The sequence below is a fragment of the Pan paniscus genome, chromosome 14 (genome assembly GCF_029289425.2).
Source record: "Pan paniscus chromosome 14, NHGRI_mPanPan1-v2.0_pri, whole genome shotgun sequence".
Taxonomy (NCBI): Eukaryota; Metazoa; Chordata; class Mammalia; order Primates; family Hominidae; genus Pan; species Pan paniscus.
In genome coordinates this window covers 25,809,674-25,830,256 of record NC_073263.2, presented here as the reverse complement: position 1 = coordinate 25,830,256, position 20,583 = coordinate 25,809,674, and the positions used below count along the sequence as shown (strand labels likewise).

The 20,583-nt window shown below is 40.7% G+C and overlaps 1 protein-coding gene across 10 annotated transcripts; it reads left to right on the top strand.

Annotated features, from left to right (window-relative positions):
- The first annotated feature begins 7,766 nt into the window (after positions 1–7,766).
- RNF6 (ring finger protein 6) lies at positions 7,767–18,111 on the top strand. 10 transcript variants are annotated; one of them, XM_055096570.2, is made up of 6 exons: positions 7,767–7,859; positions 8,258–8,871; positions 9,544–9,626; positions 11,207–11,417; positions 12,268–12,363; positions 15,294–18,111. In XM_055096570.2, the coding sequence occupies exons 4-6, from the start codon at positions 11,225–11,227 to the stop codon at positions 17,060–17,062; spliced, it is 2,058 nt and encodes a 685-aa protein (XP_054952545.2). In that variant the 5' UTR covers positions 7,767–7,859; positions 8,258–8,871; positions 9,544–9,626; positions 11,207–11,224; the 3' UTR covers positions 17,063–18,111. The 10 variants fall into 10 exon arrangements, with proteins under 10 accessions (XP_054952545.2, XP_054952546.2, XP_003818396.3 ...); XM_055096571.2 differs by having other exon boundaries at positions 7,774–7,859; positions 8,258–9,039; XM_055096572.2 differs by having other exon boundaries at positions 7,791–7,854.
- Positions 18,112–20,583: the final 2,472 nt, after the last annotated feature.

Genomic DNA, 20,583 nt, shown 5'->3' with positions numbered 1-20,583 from the left:
CTCTGCAGCTGAGGCTGATGATAAGCATTGCTGTTACAGAGCTAGACTTCCTGGTAGCAAAGGAGATTAGAGCGTTCCAGAATAGCAGAGGCCAGGTGACACCACTTAGCCATCAGAAGCACTTAACCATTAAAACCACTTAATTACTGTAATGGGCAGCCAGGTCAGGATGTCAGCCGGGGGACTAACCTTTGGGGGCCTATGGAGAGGACTAATCGAATATAGTGTTCCTAGGAACAAGAAAGATGGGTAGGAGAATAGTGCAACAGAAAAAAATAGTGCTAAAGGCATATAAATAGAAGATAACCTGCAATTAATAATAGGTTAGCAGGAGGCTGAGGTCAGGCACCCCAGTGGAAAGTCATGATCTCTTGTCCAGTTTCCAGACCTGAGCCATTTCTCAGACTCGGAACCAATTGACTGAAAGAGAGGCTGCATTATTATGAGGAAAGACTGACTGAGAGTCAGGTGATAACTGAAGGTCTGGCCCAGGTCCATCTAAAACAGATTCACTGAGTCTGTGGATTCCACCAGTGGCTATTTCTCTGGTTCCTTCACGGAGAATGGAAATACCTAGCACTCGGCAGAATCTTCACATTGGTTCCTTGAGCTGTGGAACTAGAGCTATTTTAGTAGGAACTCCAATAGTAATCCTTGAGACAGACCCTCTCCCACCAAGAAGAGTATTGCAGGCCCGGAGAATGGCAGACATAAGCGCCATCCTCAAAGACTTCAAGAATGCAGAGATGGTGCTCTTTATCATAACCCTATTTAATTAGCCAGTCTGACCTCAGAAACACTGGTTAGATCACAGTGTACGTGGCCCCATTGCAGCTGGTTTGTAAGATCTGGTATCTTTACTAGAACATATTACTACAGCCTTGGTACATGTATGTATTAGGCTGGTGCAAAAGTAATTGCAGTTTTTGCCATTACTTTTACTTTTGCACTATCCTAATCGCTATCCATCTGTAAATGTGTTCTTTTCTATATCCACCAGGAAGAAAGATCAGAAGCAGTTTTTATCCACGTGGTATGGACGTGATATTCATTTGCCAGGGCAATGTTAATTATCCTGCTTTCTGTCATATAATATAGTCCAAAGGGACTTGGACAACCTGGGCATCCTGCAGAACATCGCACTGGTCTCCAATATTTATGACACCATGTTAATTAGATATTAGAAGCAAGAAATGGCAAGTACTCCATATGCCTTGGTAAGAAATATGTTCTCCACATGCAGTCCCTGCTGCCCGCTCAGCTCAGGCAGAACATGAACCTGGGCATCAGATCCCTGCACTTTCAGGGCAGCCTGAGTGGTGCCATCAGCACAAGCCTGCTGCCCTCCTCCCTCATGCAGGGCCAGATCTGAGCCACGTGTCCATGCAGCAGAGCAGGCTGCCCACAACCTCCATGAGCATCACAGGGCCCGGCTACAGCCACACAGGACCCACCTCGCAGGGGGTCCCCATGCAGGGGCAAGGCACCGTCGGCAACTATGTGTCTCGGACCAAAATCAACATGTAGTCCAACCCAGATACCTCCTCTGCCTCCGCCCAACCCCAGGGAGCCTGGGCCTGCCTCCAAGACCCTTGAAACATGTGACTGCTGGACATGTGGCCCCCTGCTAGGTGCTGGTGGGGAGGGGAGGGTGAATCCCTGCTGGCCACCTCCCTGAGAGCTTCCGGAGGGATGGGCGCCCGTGGGTACATAGCAACTCCTCCTGTCCCCCTGCTTTGAGGGGGGCTGGGCTGTTTCCCATGAGTCTCAGGGAAGGGCCCTAGGAGGGGGCCCTTGGCCCTGGGTCTGGACAGATAGCACTGGGCTCACAGAGGTGGGGTAGAGTCGTTCCCTGGGTAGGGTAAAGCCTGGCCAGAGGCACCACAGTGGAAAAGATGAGGGGTCACAAGCTTTGGGCCAGAGGCCCCAGCCTTTCTGCAGGGCAGCCGGACACTGAACCCAGTCATGTACCGTGGTGGCCATGTGTGGTGTTGGGCGCTTGAGAAGCAGCAGGTCCTTGTCATGTTTCATGAGTGTTGTAGACACACGGACTTCAGAGGCTTAGTCCCAAAAAAGGGTGCAAAGTATCTCCTTAGTATTTCTTCATGATAATTGAATGTTAAAAAATTTTTTGGACATATTGACTCAAATAAAAAGAATGATTTAAATGGGGGGGGGGGAAGAAATATGTTCTCTACAAGGTAGAGGATAGAGGCTAACAAGATTCAGAGGCCTGCCTCATCAGTGAAGTTTTTAAAGATCCAGTGGTCTGGGGTAAGCTGGAACATCCCCTCCAAAGTGCAAGACAAGTTCTTGTAGCCTGAATTCCTACCACCAAGAAGAAAAGCAGAATACTTGGTAGGCCTCTGGGTTTTGAAGGCAGCATATTCACTGTACTTGGCAATATATTTATCAGGTGACTTGGAAATCTGCTAGCTGTTAGTGAAGCTCAGGGTGATAAAGGGCTGTATAGTAGGTACATTCTTTGGTACAAGCAGACCTGTCACTTGGACTCTGTGAGCCAGCAGATCCCATGGTACTAGAGGTGTCTGTTGTAAAGAAAGATGCCACGTGGTACTTCTGGCAAGCCCCAATAGGCGAGTCACAGCACAGACCCCAGGATCCTGGAGCAAGGCCATGCCATCTGCTGCAGAGAACTATACTCCATTTGAAAAACAGCTCTGTCATGATACTGGGCCCTGGTAGAAATGGAGCATCTGACCATGGGACACTAAGTGACCATGAGACACAGAGTGATCATAAGTTGGATTCTGTCAGACTCTCTGTGTCATAAGGTCAGCTGGGTGCAGCAGCAATCCCCTGTAAGGAATCCAGTAGGTCTGCAATTAGATCCAAGCAAATCCAGAGAGCATGAGTGAGCTGCACAAATAGGTGGCTGAGACCCCCATGTCACCTGCTACTGTTGTACCAACGCCTCTCCCTAAGCTCATAGCTATGGCCGCAGGGGAGTTCCCCATGAACAGTTGACAACGAAAGAAAAAAATCCAAGCTTGGATCTTAGATGGTCAGCTGGGTATGGATGCAAGCTGGAAATACCTGCTGCAGCACTGCTGCCCCACTCAGGGGTGGTTCTGAAAGAGATGAAAGGGAAAGCATAACATTTGGCAGAGCTTCAAGCAGTGCATTTAGTCATCGACTTTGGACATAGAAGTATGTTGCCCATATACTTATGGACAATGACAAATGTTAGCTTCGCTTGTTGGTCAAGGGCCTGGAAGAAGGAAGATTGGGAAAGGCTGGAGAATAGGCAGGTAAATACACTTATGGGAGGGGGCACATAGTGTAAGGACCTTTTAGTACATAATGCCCATTAGAAAGTTTCCACTGCAGAAGAGGCATCAACCAACTGTGTAGACAGGATGTCTAGGCCAGCAGATATCAGGCAGCCTCTGTCTGTGGCCACCCCAGTTCTCGCACAAGGGGCCCATAGAGGGAGTAGCCATGTAGCAGAGGTGGAGGCTATGCATGGGCCCAACAGCTTGGACTCTCTCCAAAGCTGATAAAACTACTTCTGCTATCGAATGTCTGACCTGTTTGCAGCAGAGACCAACACTGAGTGCTCAAGAATGCCAAACAGCTACCGGGTGGCAAGTTGATTACACTGGGTCCTTCCAGCCTGGAAAGAGTCCCATTTCATCATGACTGGGTTTGACATAAATTCCCAGTACAGGTTTGCTTTTCCTGCCTGCAGTGCTTCAGCCAGTACCACTACTGAAGGACTTACAGAATGTCAGACAGTCTGACACAGGATCTCACATAACACTGCCTCAGACCAAGGGTCTCACTTTCCAGCAAGAAGATACAGTGTTGGGCACCTGACCAGAGGATCCACTGGTCATACCACATACCATACCACTTGGAAGCTATCAAATTGATAGAGTGGAGCAATGGCCTATGGAAGGCATAGCTGAAATTCCACCTTGGAAATAACCCCTTGTGAGGTTGGAGCATTATCCTTCAGGATAATAAAAATATACACCTTAAACCAATGGCTGGTATATGGTGCTGTGTCCACAGTAGATAGAATACATGGATCCAGTGATCAAGGGATAATCAGGTCCTATACTCAGAGGTGGGATGCTTTCATCATACGACACAGTAAGAGTCCCACTAAACTGAAAGCTATGGCTGCTCTCTGATCACTGTGGGCTCTTAATGTTGGAAGACCTGCAAGCAAACCATCAGAACAAGGTGGAGGCTGCTGCTACATAATTAGACCAGAGAGGAATGCACTGGGTACTCAGGAGATCCAATGGGGGCATTTCTTGGTATTCCTGTGCCTAGTTGTAACTGTAAATGAATAAGTACAGCCACCATAGCCTGGTAAAAGCATGATAATCAGGGTCTGAAACCCCTCAGGGATGAGTGCCTGGTTCATTCCATCAGTCAAGCCACCTGCACCAGCAGAAGTGCTAGCTGAGGTGGAGGGGAATCTAGAAAGGGTAGTGCAGGAGGGAGATAATGAGTATCAGTTATGGCCTTGGAACCAGCTGCGGCAACAGGGGCTGTAGTTTGTCCCAATACCCTTGTCTTTTAAAAATTTCCCAGAAATTGGGATTAGAAACTGCTCAGATGGAGAAATTTCACATGAGAAGCAAAAGATCTCAGCAATACAAAGCGTGGACCATAGTGAACGTTTTTTGTTTCCTGCCCAAATCCACTCTATAAGCTCATGCATCTGTACTCCAGCTGCTGGGAGTGTTGGATAACAATTTCAGCTGCCTTCTTCTCTAGAGAATTTCCCTTGGCTAAAACAGGAGCCACCTCACGCATGAGGTTCTGCTGCAATCCTGCCCCTGAAGATCTCACCCAATGAGGGACAGGCATGTACGTACAAAGAGCTGGCCAACAAGGCCACTTGGTGGTGAATTTCACGGGATCAGTGGAGGCTCATTCTTGTTTCCTTGTCCTCCTGGCCAATCCTGCTTCCTCTATCCCCTTCTCCAGAGTGCACCGTCCTAATAAAACACTTCAATAACAATCCTTGTCTCAGGCTTCGTTTCTAGATAACCTGATCCAAGACCATCTCTGGCCTAATTAAGACCCTGGTTATCAGGAGTATCCTTGAGGGTTGTTTTTATATGCAGAAAAGGACTATTCCGAAGTTTCTCTTGAGGAATGAAATACTGAGACATGCTACAACATGATGACCCTTGAAAACATTATGCTAAGTGAAAGAAACCAGACACAAAAGACCACATGACGTAGAATACCATTTGTTTGAAATGCTCAGAATAGGCAAATCCAGAGACAGAAAGTACATTAGTAATTGCCAGGGGCTGGGAATAGGGTGGAGTAGGAATGAGAGTAATTGTTAATAGGTATAGGGTTTCCTTTGGGGAGATGAACATGTTTTACAATTAGATTGTGGTGAATGCTGCGCAAGTCTGATTATACTAAAAACCACTGGATTATATACCTTAAATGGGCAAATTTTATGGTATGTGAATTATATCTCAATAAGGCTGTTAAAAGAGCTATAAGGAAATAAAGAACATATTATTTAAAAAATCTTTGTCTTAAACAGTTAATATTCAACTTATTAGTTCCAAATTCAATGTCCTAGTTACAACTTAGGTTTTTACGTTTGGTTTACAGCTCTTATTATTCTAGTGGTAAGCATAGTAAATCTTTCTGTTTTTGTTTTTTTTTTGAGATGGAGTCTCGCTCTGTTACCAGGCTGGAGTGCAGTGGCACGATCTCAGCTCACTGCAACCTCCACCTCCCAAGTTCAAGCGATTCTCCTGCCTCAGCCTCCCAAGTAGCTGGGACTACAGGTGTGCGCCACCACGCCCAGCTAATTTTTGTATTTTTAGTAGAGATGGGGTTTCACCGTGTTGGCCAGGATGGTCTCAATCTCTTGACCTCGTGATCTGCCCGCCTTGGCCTCCCAAAGTGCTGGGATTACAGGTGTGAGCAGCTGTGCCTGGTCAAGTATAGTAAATCTTAACAGTCATTTGGAATTAGCCCTTCACTAACTTTCAATCTCATTCATATACATATTTAATTATCTTCAAACCAACATTTTAAACTGTATTTATAAATTTAATATTTTATCTCATTCACAAGTACTTCAAATGTTACATGTAATTTCATCTTTAAATCTTATATAATAATTTTTAAACTAATAATAAAACAATATGGGGAGCCTATATTTCTCTTTGCTGCTCTGATGCCATCCATAAACTTAGTAAGATTTCAACTTAAACTTAAAACTTGAAATCGAGTGCTCCATTTTGTTTTAAATTGTAATTAAGGCTGTCGTTTTATGAAGCCAAAATCTTTTAAACATGACAAGTACATAATTTACCAGATATACAGAGAATCCTTTTAATGTTATGGTTTTAATTATTTTACACCTTTGTATTCCTAATTGTAAAAAGTCCAGGAGTTACATGAGGCATACACATTACAAAGGCCAGGTACCAATCCAATAAACAGAAATTAATCAGACCAGAGACCTTGGCAGGTTCTGAGACCTGGAGTAGATATCCAGAATGATTCATCTGTCTGTTCCAGCTGTTGTATCTAAGCCCCTCTTTGTAGTCATTTTGTCTTGGACTACAAAAACTGAAGCAAGGTGTTGGATTCAAGTTACATACATTACCTGACTCTCTACTCACAAAAACCTGCAGCTTCCTACCTGGTAAATCACTTGATTGGATTTTTATTTAGACATTTTTATAATAGTTTTTTTTTATTCTTAGGGTATATAATAGGAAATAGGAAAAATAGGAAGAGACACATGTCTTTTCCACTCAACATGTAAAAAGTATTTGCACTTGGATTATTGCATTTGATTGCACTCTCCAAAATTCACAGATATTAAAAATGATTTCTACTTGTTATTTTCTATGATGTGTGTTCACAATATCTGAAGTCGTTGTACTATGTGCATTAATCCCGTTTGCCAAAAGATTGCACTTTTCTCTGCTCATCTATGCAGTAAGCTGAGGAGAATGTTCTGCCAAGTGCTGTGCTAAGTTCTGGGATTACAAAAATGAACTAGACCATTTGATCACACTCAAGGAGTTCAGACTCTAGGTAGTAAAGACCTAAAAACAGAAAATCATTTTAAGTATTTGCTCAATGGCTCTTTTTCCATGGGAAAAGAGGGCAAGGACTTCATTCTATGAGGACATGACTGTCTGATTCACGGCTGTCATCACCAGCACCTAATACATAGTCACACTCAGTATTTGTTAAATACATGAATACATGCTAAAATAGGGTTATATATAGAGGGAGTATGGGAGCCCCCAAAAGGGACATTTGCTTAGTTTTATGTGTAAATATCGGGCTGGAGGGTGAGGTAAGGGTGTTACTTCAGAGGTATTAGGAAAAATTCCTTAAAGATGAGAACTGAGCTGAGTTTTGGGAGACAGAGGAAATTAGGTAAAAGTGGAGTTGGGGGTTGCTTAGGAGTTCCCATATCTTGTGGCGGAACTTCAAGCAGTTTCGGAGTGCCAAGACAACAGCCTGTAAATGTAAGCAGCAGAAAGATCTGGAAGGGCTTTCTAGGCTGTTTTATATATTTCCATTTTAGTATCCATATCCATATGCTTATTTTAAACACTTGTCCATAGATCCTTACTACACTGGTAGCTCATTGATGCTAAGGACTGAATGTAGCGTGTTATCCAGGTGCCCAGCATAATAATGGGGATATGGTAGTTCCTCAAAAGTTAATGCAGAAATGAAAGAACAAACGGAAGAATAACAAGTAACGGCATTGTGAGCACTCTCCAGTGATGAAGTCATCAGATGGTAGGGATGTCAGGAAAGGGGACTATACCAGGTTAGACAGAGACCTACTCAGCATCTTAACTAATGGTGAGGTAAGTTTAGTAAGCCTCACATCTCAGAAATAAAATCAGAGAGAGGAATGTTGGGAGTTTCAAACTGCTTTCCTAGCGGGAAGGTGAAAAAACACAAAATATAGTGGGGTGCGGTGCCTCATGCCTGTAATCCCATTTTGCTGAGGTGAGAGGATTGCTTGAGGCCGAGTACGAAACCAGCCTGGGCAACATAGCGAGACCCCCGTCTCTACAAAAGAAAAAATGTGAAATTAGTGGCAAGCGCCTGTAGTTCCAGCTACTGGGATGAGGAGGGAGGATCGCTGGAGGCTGCAGTGAGCTACGATCGCTCCAGCCTGGGCGACAGGATGAGACCTTGTCTCAAATAGAGATAGATAGACAGACAGACTTCAGAATTTATTAGGGTTTGTAATTTCCAGGTTCCAACGCACAGCAAGGGAAAGGGCCTGGCTGGGTAGTACGTTACACCCGGAAGTAAAGAGACGCATACACCGTTGGGTGCACTTTATAGTCTGGCTGGCAAACAAGCGACACCGACGCGCAGAGTTAAGTGCTGGGACTTCCCAAGCCTGGAAAGCAGACTGTGTCTCTGCGACTACGCGGCTGCCACGAGCGCTGAGCGGCCGGGCATTTGGCCTCGAGGAGAAGGCACTGTAAGGGCGGCGCAAGAGGGCGGAACGCGGGACGCCAGGCACCCTAGCTCCCGACGGACGCAGTTTTCAGTCGCACGGGCGAGCTCCGGGCCGGCTGCGGAGCGACTCCCCTCCGCCAAGTGGGCGGCGTGGCTGTCGGGAAAGAAGGGCTGGGATCTGCCGTTCTTCCTCCCGAGTATCCCCTCCAGCTGGACGACCCCACGCTGCAGCACGGGCTTCCGGCTTCTCTCCTCAGTGGCCAATTCGAGGGCACAGCGGGCTCCGGAGGCGCGGCGGCAAGCCTATCCCGCCTCCCAACCACAGCCTCCAGCACCCGAGAGAACGGCCGCCCACAGCACACGTTTTCCGGAGAGGAGGGCGAAGGCTCAAGACCTGGAGAGGTGGGCTCGAGGGAAAGATCTGGGTCCCACCACTACTTCCTGGAGACGCCGGGGAAAGCAGGCCATCCTTCGAGCCACCCATCTCTTCTCCGATTGGTTAACTGCCTTCTTTTTGCGCTCCGCTGGCTGGTGATTGGTTGGGATGCACCGTCTATCACCTGCTTCCTTGTGAGAATCTAGGTCTCTAAGGGAAGCGTTAATTGAGGCTCGGTTGGGAAGAGGTTGGTTGGGCCTCTTGAGCCCACTTTATTTATCGTAGTGGGGATCGCCCCCCGGCGCGAGCTTCCGTCGCAACGGCCGGGAAAGAAACCAGTAGCGGGACGGAGGGCGGGGGTGGCAAGAAAGTCAAGGTTTAGAAGTAAGCCGGAGACGCCTAACCCTGGTAACGTCCGAATGGGAACGGGATAGGAAGGAAGGCCTTTGAGAGAGGAGGCGTAAACCCAGGAACAGTGACAGTGTAGGACGAAAGGCCTAAGTTTGTTGCGGAAGGTAGGGGCCTTGCGGGAGGTTTTCGTGACCTAATTGTATGGGGATCTAATTTTCTAGATGTGTCTAACAAAATCCACTGGAGAATTTGCTTTGGCTTTGCAGCAGAGTGGGGAGACTACCACCCGTTCCTGGCCTTTAAAGAAACAGTTTATTGAATTATTCAACTCTCTTTTATTGCTTCAGATGGGCAGCTCTCAAAAAAGGCACAAACAATTGAAGGATGGATACCATGGCATATGTTAAAAGCGTGTTGAAAGGAAAATAAGGTATTCGCTTTGTTTTCATTGTGATTAATTGTATAAGAAAATTACCTTTAAGGAGAAGCTCAAGTTTTAAATAATATTAGGGTAACTTGATTTTATGATAGGCTTCAACTTGTAAAATTATTTATTACAAAAATCCTATTATTGCTGTACCTACGAAATATGCTCTTTGCTAATTATGGTCTTAATCTGAAGATAGAAATCTTGAGTTTTTAGTAGTGTTAGTTCATATTTGAGTGGATAATGTTACTAGGTCATTTGTTCAAAATGACATAATAAAATAACCACAGTGAAAAAAATCCTTGAATTTGTAATTTAGTGTTACAGGTGAAATTGAATAGTTGCTTACTCCAACAGTATTTTAGACTTGTGGGCTAATTTCACCTTATATTTAAAGCAGCTTGCTTATTAAATACCTAGTGTATTTCAAGAGGCAGAGTTGCACAGTTGCTTCACTGGTAGCCTAGCCATTTGAGCCTCCAGCCTCTACTGAGTCAGGTGCTGTATTACTCATACCCTTTAGTGACATGCCAGAAATTGTCGAGGAATAGTTTATTTCATCTGCAGAACACCCAAATTAGCTCTTAACAGCAGACCTGGTCCTACCCTGGAAAACTCTAATCAAGGATTGGGGATGAGATTTGGGCATCTAGATTTTTAAAAATACCCTTAAGTGAGTTTGAGAACCATTGCTTTAGTGTGACTTACTGAATAGATGTATTTAAGAAATTCTAAAATATTTATGAAACAAACATCTTTCTCTCTTGATTTCCATGTAATTTAAAAGTGAGCTTCTCAGGAGTGACACTTAAATATAATCCAAAAATAGTGGTTTCTTAGGCAAAGTCAGGAAGTTTCACTGGCATTCTGAAACTCCTGGGACTAACCATTCCAGGCTTAAGGATGAGGTTTGATATGGGGTGATACAAAGTGCTCTGATGCACTTTCACAATCCTTGAGCCATACATGATATCTTGTTTCCTGTTGGGTTTCAAAGTCTTCCTGGTAAGCTTTAATAAGAGACCACCTTCCAGTCTGTTCAGTAGATATTAATTAGGCTAAATGATTTTCACCTCAACAAAGTGCAGTGGGGGATAATATTACATTCATGAGCCTTATTTTGGAAAGAATACCTTACTGAAAACAAATGTAAATTATATCATCCCAGTATCCCTTTGCTCATTAAGTGAAGAATGTGCATAATTCAAGCCTAAAATTTGTAATTAATGTGAAGTACCCAGATACTGAAACATAAATGAGGACTTCTGGATCAACTTTTCCAGATCGTCAACATGGTCAAAAATGAGATAATCACTATGGTATTCAGGCATGAGCATTGTGTGGTAAACCCAAATCCAGTCTGACTTAATGGCTTTAGGCAAAGAAGTAAGTGCCAATTGTGTTGTATTTCCTAGAAGCTGTTTTTCATTTTATATGTAAGCTTCTCACTGCAAGATTTGGCAAATACAGTATTTGGGTAGGGGACAACATTTAAAAATTAAGAAAAACTGCAAGTTAAAAATACAAAGCCAAATGTGGTCCATGACTTAACACCTTGAATGCTGTTTATATTGTTTGAACAGAAAGCCAGGAATCTCAGGATGAATCAGTCTAGATCGAGATCAGATGGTGGCAGTGAAGAAACCTTACCTCAAGACCATAATCATCATGAAAATGAGAGAAGATGGCAGCAAGAGCGTCTCCACAGAGAAGAGGCCTATTATCAGTTTATTAATGAACTCAATGATGAAGATTATCGGCTTATGAGAGACCATAATCTTTTAGGCACCCCTGGTAAGAGATGGGTAAAAGAGGAAACACCCTTTTTTCCTCATTTAGATGGAAGGATTTCAAGATAAGGAGAATTGGTATTCTTTTTCCCTGCTTCTCTTTATGAAAATATAGTATATTGTTTTTGTGAGTTTAAGAACTTTTTAGTATAATAAAGTAGAAAATCACTGGCTTCTGTATTTTATAAGGTGAAAATAGGGGACATGGAGCACTATTATACAAATGCCAAACTAAGAAACAGGTTAATGTACATAATGGTGTTAAGTATTTACATATATGGTCCTATTTGTAATTTTTATACAAATAAAATATGACTTAAAACCCAATTTGAACTCATTTGGGGTATTATAATTTATTTATTCAGCTGAATTAATAGCTCCCCCCAAAGCCCAATGTGTTCCATAAAGTTTTTACAAATGAACTAATGGAAATTTGTATGTTTATATATTGTGTGTTTGTATATTGATGACCCATATAATGAAGTATTTGGGATAAAATTCAAGTAAATATTTGAAGTTTTCTCTATAAATGCTCCCTTAATTTCTTTTTAACTGACAAAAATCCACAGTTGCAGCTTATAGATTCCTAAGTGTATCAACTGGCAGCACTTTACCAACTATTCAAATTAAATCTTATTTTAATAATTTTTAATAAAAGATTAATAAATGAAGCACAACCGAATTGATGCACATTTGTACCAGTTGAATATTTTTAACTGTCTTCAATTTACAGAACATATGAAAGTAATAAGACATTTGTCTTCTATAGGTTACTAAAGATTAGTCTTACCCTTCATGAGGTCTCATAAAACTTAATTCAGAATTCTTAAATGAGCAGTTTTTCATTGTTTTAGGAGAAATAACATCAGAAGAACTGCAACAGCGGTTAGATGGCGTCAAGGAACAACTAGCATCTCAGCCTGACTTGAGAGATGGAACCTATTACAGAGGTACTATGGAGTCCTTTCCATAAGGAGCAGGCTTGATTGGAGCACTTGCAGAAATGAAATTCTTAGACCTTGTATAGTATGTTTGTCTTCAATTTTTTCCAGTTTTAATGTGATACTCATTCAGATAATATATATATGAGTAGTAAAGCAGTATGGTTAAGCAGTATAGGACAGAGGAATGAATGCAAAGATGTCTTAAACACACAGATTGCCTTCAGAGAGCTTTATGTAATAATATACAATTAAGTTAATTCCCAGCATGCTTCTTTTTAATCTTGGAATGTACACATTACTTTTTCTAAAGTGATATTACTTAGCTTCTAAAAATTTATATACAGAACCGTGTAGAAAGACTGAGTTAGGAAACCTGTTTTTGTTTCTTTGTTCTGTTTGATGGTTTACATATAAAAAGTTCTTATAAGGAAAGTACTGTAAAAGAACTTCAAACTAAATGAAGTATGTAGAGTTAAAAGGAAAAGCCACTTTTGTGTTCCTCTTAACCAGTTCTACTTCCCTCCTCAGAGGTATTTATTAGTAGTTTCACATATTATATCAAAATCATTGTATTAGTTACCATGAAGTCTATGTAAAAACCCCAAAATGCAATGGCTCAATAAGCTAGAAGTTTCTTACTTATGTTAACAGTCCAGGGAAGGAAATCCTCTTGGAACCCACTCAGCTAACAGAATGATTCTACAACTGTGCTGTTCAGTACAGTAGCTGCTAGCCACATGTGACTATTTAAATGGAAATTAATTAAAATCAAATAAAATTTAAAATTTAGCTCATTCATACTAGCCACATTCAGGTGCTTAATAGTCACATTTGGCTAGTGGCTTCTGTATTGGACAGCACAAATACAGAACATACTCATTACTTCAGAAAGATTTATGGGGCATCACTGCTCCAGGGTACCATTTGTATGATCAAGGTAAGTCGCAACCATATCTAGGTTCTAGCTGGTAGGAAGGAGGTCCACGCACTAGCCTGAGAGTAGGATGTATCGCTTACTCTCCCATTCCATTCATGAGAACTTAGTCTCATGGTCACACCTAACTGCCAGGCTGTCCACGAGCCAATTTCCGATGCTTTTACAATGGAAGAAGAGTAGGGTAGCTTTGAGTAGGTACTTGGCAAACTCTTTCACATGCACCATCATCACTACACTTAATCAAATGTTAATCAAAGAAGGAAGTAGCATTTAAAATAATTCATGTTCACCTGCCTTTTACTCATTCTTTTTCCAAACAAATGGGAAGTGGACATTAACACATTTTATTATTTGTGTTTAGATATGTAAGTTGTACTATATAGATGCAATAATTAATACTGATCTTTTGAATATGTTTCAGTGGAAAATGTACTCATCAAATATAAAATAGCTCATCATCTCTGGAATATGGCTCAGTTGCTGTTTATTTTATTGGCATCAACAGCTGATTAATAGCTTCAACTTCAGCATTTAAAAAAGTCTTACGAGAGAGATTGCAGGAATGAAATGAAATCAGAATGATGTCATATAATAGCTATTTTATTTATTTATTTATTTATTTATTTATTTATTTTTTGAGACAGAGTCCTGCTCTGTCACCCAGGCTGTAGTACAGTGGCACAATCTTGGCTCACTGCAACCTCTGCCTCCCGGGTTCAAGCAATTCTCCTGCCTCAGCCTCCTGAGTAGCTGGGATTACAGGCGCACGCCACCATGCCTGGCTAATTTCTTTGTATTTTTAGGAGAGACGGGTTTTTACCATGTCAGTCAGGCTGGTCTCGAACTCCTGACTTCATGATCTGCCTGCCTTGGCCTCCCAAAGTGCTGGGATTACAGGTGTGAGCCACCGCGCCCGGCCTATAATAGCTATTTTTGAGTAGAACAAACTTTGAAGTTGAAGTTTGTGTAGTTAATGTGTTGATGCTTTTTATTAAGTTTTGTACTTTATATAATGTCTACTGGTTATAAATGGAAAATTTAAGCTTGGCACAGTGGCAGTATCTTAGTCAAAGAAGTTTATGGGTAACACATTTCTAAATTGATTAATTGAGCAATATTAATTGAAAGTCTGATTTATACTAGATACTGCTGTAGAGGCTGGAGATGTAACAGTGACTAAAACTACAAAAATCTTTGTTTTCCTGGAGCTTACGTTCTAAATGAATAGAAAATGTATTTTATTATGTATAACAGCTAACATTTATGGGGTGGCTTTTTATGTGCCAGATATTATGCTAATTATGTTATATATAGCGTCTTATTTTATCCTCAGGATAACCCTATGAGATTGATTCTATTATTATCTCCAGTTTATAGACAAGGATCAGCCATAGAGACCTTAAGTAACTTGCCTGGTTTCTCAGCTTCACACAAAGACAAATACAGTAATGTGGTTTTAATGTTATATTCAGAAACTCACATTTCTTGATGTATACATTTTTGGCAGCACCTGAGAAATAGGAAAAATTTCTAAGATTACAGAAATACCTAGTTGCAAAAATGACTGAGTTGGCTTTTCCAGAAAGATTCCACAAATACAGGACAAATTTTACATAAAGTTTGTCTTTGTATTTTATTGATATTACTATATTGATAAAGCAATTTAAATGTAAACTTTTGGTAGTGGATATGTTTCTCATTTGCCTTAGTATTTTGCTAGTAATGGGCAGATAGAAAGTAAGAATGAGGATTTCTCCATAGCGTTGCATAAATAGTATTTAAAGCTTTGTAACTATGTAAATAGTAATTTAATTTTTATAATATGCTTATAGTAGACATACTTTTCTTTTAGAAAGTTGTCTTTTTGCCATCTTTCATTCATTAAAATCCACAGATGTTCTTTAATTTATTACAAACTTTGTTTTTCTTACAAGTTTTCAATAAAGCTGTAAGGTGTGTCTTAGGAATTGATCTTAAGTTGATTTGCTTTGCTTTCTAGACTCAGAAGTCCCTAGAGAAAGTTCACATGAAGATTCTCTTCTAGAATGGTTGAACACCTTTCGGCGCACAGGAAATGCAACTCGAAGTGGACAAAATGGGAACCAAACTTGGAGAGCTGTGAGTCGAACAAACCCGAACAATGGAGAGTTTCGGTTTAGTTTGGAAATCCACGTAAATCATGAAAATAGAGGATTTGAAATTCATGGAGAAGATTATACAGACATTCCACTTTCAGATAGTAACAGAGATCATACTGCAAATAGGCAACAAAGGTCAACTAGTCCTGTGGCTAGGCGAACAAGAAGCCAAACCTCAGTGAATTTCAATGGTAGTAGTTCCAACATTCCAAGGACTAGGCTTGCTTCAAGGGGGCAAAATCCAGCTGAAGGATCTTTCTCAACATTGGGAAGGTTAAGAAATGGAATTGGGGGAGCAGCTGGCATTCCTCGAGCTAACGCTTCACGCACTAATTTCAGTAGTCACACAAACCAATCAGGTGGTAGTGAACTCAGGCAAAGGGAGGGGCAACGGTTTGGAGCAGCACATGTTTGGGAAAATGGGGCTAGAAGTAATGTTACAGTGAGGAATACAAACCAAAGATTAGAGCCAATAAGATTACGATCTACTTCCAATAGTCGAAGCCGTTCACCAATTCAGAGACAGAGTGGCACTGTTTATCATAATTCCCAAAGGGAAAGTAGATCAGTACAGCAAACCACTAGAAGATCTGTTAGGAGGAGAGGTAGAACTCGAGTCTTTTTAGAGCAAGATAGAGAACGAGAACGCAGAGGTACTGCATATACCCCATTCTCTAATTCAAGGCTTGTGTCAAGAATAACAGTAGAAGAAGGAGAAGAATCCAGCAGATCCTCAACTGCTGTACGACGACATCCAACAATCACACTGGACCTTCAAGTGAGAAGGATCCGTCCTGGAGAAAATAGAGATCGGGATAGTATTGCAAATAGAACTCGATCCAGAGTAGGGCTAGCAGAAAATACAGTCACTATTGAAAGCAATAGTGGGGGCTTTCGCCGAACCATTTCTCGTTTAGAGCGGTCAGGTATTCGAACCTATGTTAGTACCATAACAGTTCCTCTTCGTAGGATTTCTGAGAATGAGCTTGTTGAGCCATCATCAGTGGCTCTTCGGTCAATTTTAAGGCAGATCATGACTGGGTTTGGAGAACTGAGTTCTCTAATGGAGGCCGATTCTGAGTCAGAACTTCAGAGAAATGGCCAGCATTTACCAGACATGCACTCAGAACTGAGTAACTTAGGTACAGATAACAACAGGAGCCAGCACAGGGAAGGTTCCTCTCAAGACAGGCAGGCCCAAGGAGACAGCACTGAAATGCATGGTGAAAACGAGACCACCCAGCCTCATACTCGAAACAGTGACAGTAGGGGTGGCAGGCAGTTGCGAAATCCAAACAATTTAGTTGAAACTGGAACACTACCCATTCTTCGCCTTGCTCACTTTTTTTTACTAAATGAAAGTGATGATGATGATCGAATACGTGGTTTAACCAAAGAGCAGATTGACAATCTTTCCACCCGGCACTATGAGCATAACAGTATTGATAGTGAACTAGGTAAAATCTGTAGTGTTTGTATTAGTGACTATGTAACTGGAAACAAGCTCAGGCAATTACCTTGCATGCATGAATTTCACATTCATTGTATTGACCGATGGCTCTCAGAGAATTGCACTTGTCCGATCTGTCGGCAGCCTGTTTTAGGGTCCAACATAGCAAACAATGGGTAAGGTGATGGGATCTACTCAAATACTGTTTTTTAGTAGAACTGAATGTTCAAGCATTGTTTTGCTGAGTTATTTGTGATTAGCTAACCAGGATGAAAAATAACAGATTATATATAGTTTGAACTATTTTTTGTGTGCTTTTTTAAACTTGTTAAAAAGAAATTTATATAAAATTTAAAATACAAATGTTAAATTATCCAGAAATACAGAATAGTTAATATTGCTAGAACCAAATAACCTCTAAAATGTTTTTATTTTGGTAATTTTGTCATGCTAAGCACTTTTGTATCTGCACAATTCAGTAGGTTAAGAATCAATCTTCTTTTTCTTAATAGTACAGCAGACTTTAGCTTCAAGTTTCATAGGCTTAGTACTTATATCTAGACATTTGTGTCTAAATAAGCTTTTCATTAACTTTTTATTTTAAGGACAGTATCTTTTCATGAAAGAGTATTTGGCTGAATGTTTGCTATATATATGTTACTTGAAATGTTAAATTTAATATGCAGCATACCATAGGTGTATATATAGGTATATAATTTTAAGGTTAAAATATTCAGTCTACAAGTTAGGTTCTTATTTAAGCTTTTGGGCTAATACTGCATATGGCACAATGTTTAATATTGGCAAGTTCATCTCAGAGAAAGGGGATTCAGATATAATTTTAAAGTAGAGATAATTTACTGAAGCGTCTCTGACAATCTAACTTATTAGACAGCAAGCAATATATAATACTGAAAAAGTATTCAGAAATGGAAAATTTACATCATATAGGTTATTTAACTTGTGTTCAGCCTTTTTGTAACTTTTTTGAAAGTGCAAACAATTCTTTGGATTATTAAATAAGGTATACAGTATGCATGGTTTCTCAAATTTAGTTTTAAAATCTAAAAGTCTATAAAGAATCAGATGCATAGGCAATATGTTAAGTTCACTTGGAGGCTAAAAATCTCCAGTGAAAACAAAACGAAAACCTTTAAGAGAATGTAGAGTTTATATAAACACAAAGTACACATTGAAGATCTGTTTCTACCAATAAACATTAAAACAAAGACTGTATGTGAACTATGTTTTTCTGTTGTTTCAGTGTGGTTTATTCACCCCCCACTAATATTTCATACTAGATGCCAGGCAGTGTTATGGGATAGAGTATTTCCCAGACGACAGACAAAAGTCCCTGGCTTCATGGAAAAGACATATTTGCTCTTAGAAACTGAAAATCAATTGATAAAGTGAATTATTATTCTTACTTTCATATTTGCTTATTAATATATGACAGGATTTTCTTGGGGTGATACTGTTTGGGCAAAATCACAAGAACAGTACTTAGGCCAGATTCTGTGAGATTTAGAAATATCTCCACATTTAATTTTCCTTTCTGACTGGTGACTATGTTCAATTCATTAGGTTAGATGCATGCCCAGGAATGTTAAGGAGTGCATTTAACGCATGGAGTAAAAGGTTTTCATAAAAGTTGTGACTTTGTTTGGAGTAAATTATTTATGTAGGTCAGTTTGAGGATCTAAGACTGGGAAGGTTGATTTCAATCAGATTTGAAGGCTTTTCATAGCAAACTAAGGACTTTTTATCTTACCTTATAGAGATGTTAGATGTCTCTTGATTTTAGTGGCATAGGGTAGGATCATTTTTCATGGCCCAGGAGGATGGGTCTACTACAGCATATAGAACACAATGGAATGGAGAGAGATGGGAAGCAAAGAAACCAATAAGAGAACTATTGTGATAAAAGACATCATTATTTTTATTACCAGTTGTCATCACTTATCTACCCTAGAATGGTGGCAATGAAACTGAAAGGAAAGAGAAGGGTGTAAAAATGTTGGTTTTTAAAAAAAGACGTTGTTTGGTCTCTAGTTCAGTATGAAGAGGTGGAAGAGAGAATCACCTAGGTGGAGGAGGGAGAGGTAGCACAAATTAGTTACAAGGTATGCCAATTTAAACATCTTGAACATAGCTTAATTCATACATCTCACTTATTTTAGTGTTAAAATTTGCCCCCAGTATGAGGAGAGACTAAATCCAGCATTTTTATTTTTATTTTTATTTTTATTGAGACAGAGTCTCACTCTGTTGCCCAGGCTTGAGTGCAGTGGCACTATCTCGGCTCACTGCAACCTCCGCCTCACAGGTTCAAGCAATTCTCCTGCCTCAGCCTCCGGAGTAGCAGGGATTACAGACATGCACCACCACGCCCGGCGAATTTTCTGTATTTTTAGTAGAGACAGGGTTTCACCATGTTGGCCAGGCTGGTCTGGAACTCCTCACCTCATGATCTGCCCACCTTGGCCTCCCAAAGTGCTGGGATTATAGGCATGAGCCACCATGCCTGGCCCGTTTATTTCTTATATGGGATATTCCTCGGGAAGTTCTACCTCCCTGGGCCTGATGCAATAGGAAAATTAGGAGGACAAAGGAAGAGGGGAATGAAAAAAGTAAGGATACAGAAAAAATAAAGGCATATTGATTCTTTGACTTAGTCCTTTGCAAGACATGATAATGTTACTAGCATGGAAAGAAATCCCATATAGGCATTTGAAACAGAAGTAGATTGTGTTTTGTATGGAAAATTCCCTGAAGGCAGCAGTACAGCTTAATGAATTTCATAAATTGATAACCCAGTTGGGAATAAAAAAGGATATTCTTTAATATTTTCATTCATTTCCCAATAAACAAGGCTGATGACAAATACAAAGGCCCATTAATCTATTTATAGCTTCTATTTAGCAATGATTATACCCTTTGTGGTTCCAATATAGAGAAGAACAAATAGTTAGAAATTCTTCATTTGAATATTATGTTCCATGTCAGGTCCGTAGAGCTTGTTCTTTATAGTGTGGCTGTCTGGCAAACTTCTATTTCTAGATTGCCAGCTTCCAGCCGCCCTCTCACATAGTTACAGCTTTTTACCCTGTTTTCTCCTTTCCTAGATTTTTTTAGTTTCAGCCAGCATTATGACCCTTACTTATCACTCTTACGAGGTTATTTTCCTTTCAATATTTAACATGAATTCATAATTTAAACCTCTGAAGCTCTCCTTGAAGTATTTTTGCTACCTAACTGAGTAATTGGCAGAGTTTAGGGAGTCAATCACATGGCTATTTGCCTCCAAAGCTCCTGCTTTTCCTGCTATGCTGCATTCTGGAGAAGTAGAAATGCCTTGCAAAGTTTTCAGTCTAATTTAATTCCTCCTAAAGATATTTTTCTAATTTTACAACTTTGTTCTATCATATGTCTGATTACCCTAATTTCCATAGGCAAATACATCCTTCTGTCTCATGAATGGAGGAGAAGGGTTGCCCCTAAAAGATATAACAGAATCTGTATTATAAAGATGAATCCAGGAAAGAGATGAATGAGGCATCTGAAGATGCTGCATTAAGGGCCAGAGTTGACAAGCTCAGTCTGAGGCATTTTTCATGTATATTACTCCCAGACAAGAACATCTAATGAACTTTTAATCTTCCTGCATCTCTCCATTGGAATAATCTGTGGTCAGGGGAGGA

Excerpts from the sequence above, each read along its gene's own strand:
- RNF6 (XM_055096570.2), top strand. The coding sequence starts at position 11,225 with ATGAATCAGTCTAGATCGAGATCAGATGGTGGCAGTGAAGAAACCTTA. Across the intron at positions 11,418-12,267 it reads TAATCTTTTAGGCACCCCTG|GAGAAATAACATCAGAAGAA; the intron begins GTAAGAGATGGG and ends TCATTGTTTTAG. Across the intron at positions 12,364-15,293 it reads AGATGGAACCTATTACAGAG|ACTCAGAAGTCCCTAGAGAA; the intron begins GTACTATGGAGT and ends TTTGCTTTCTAG.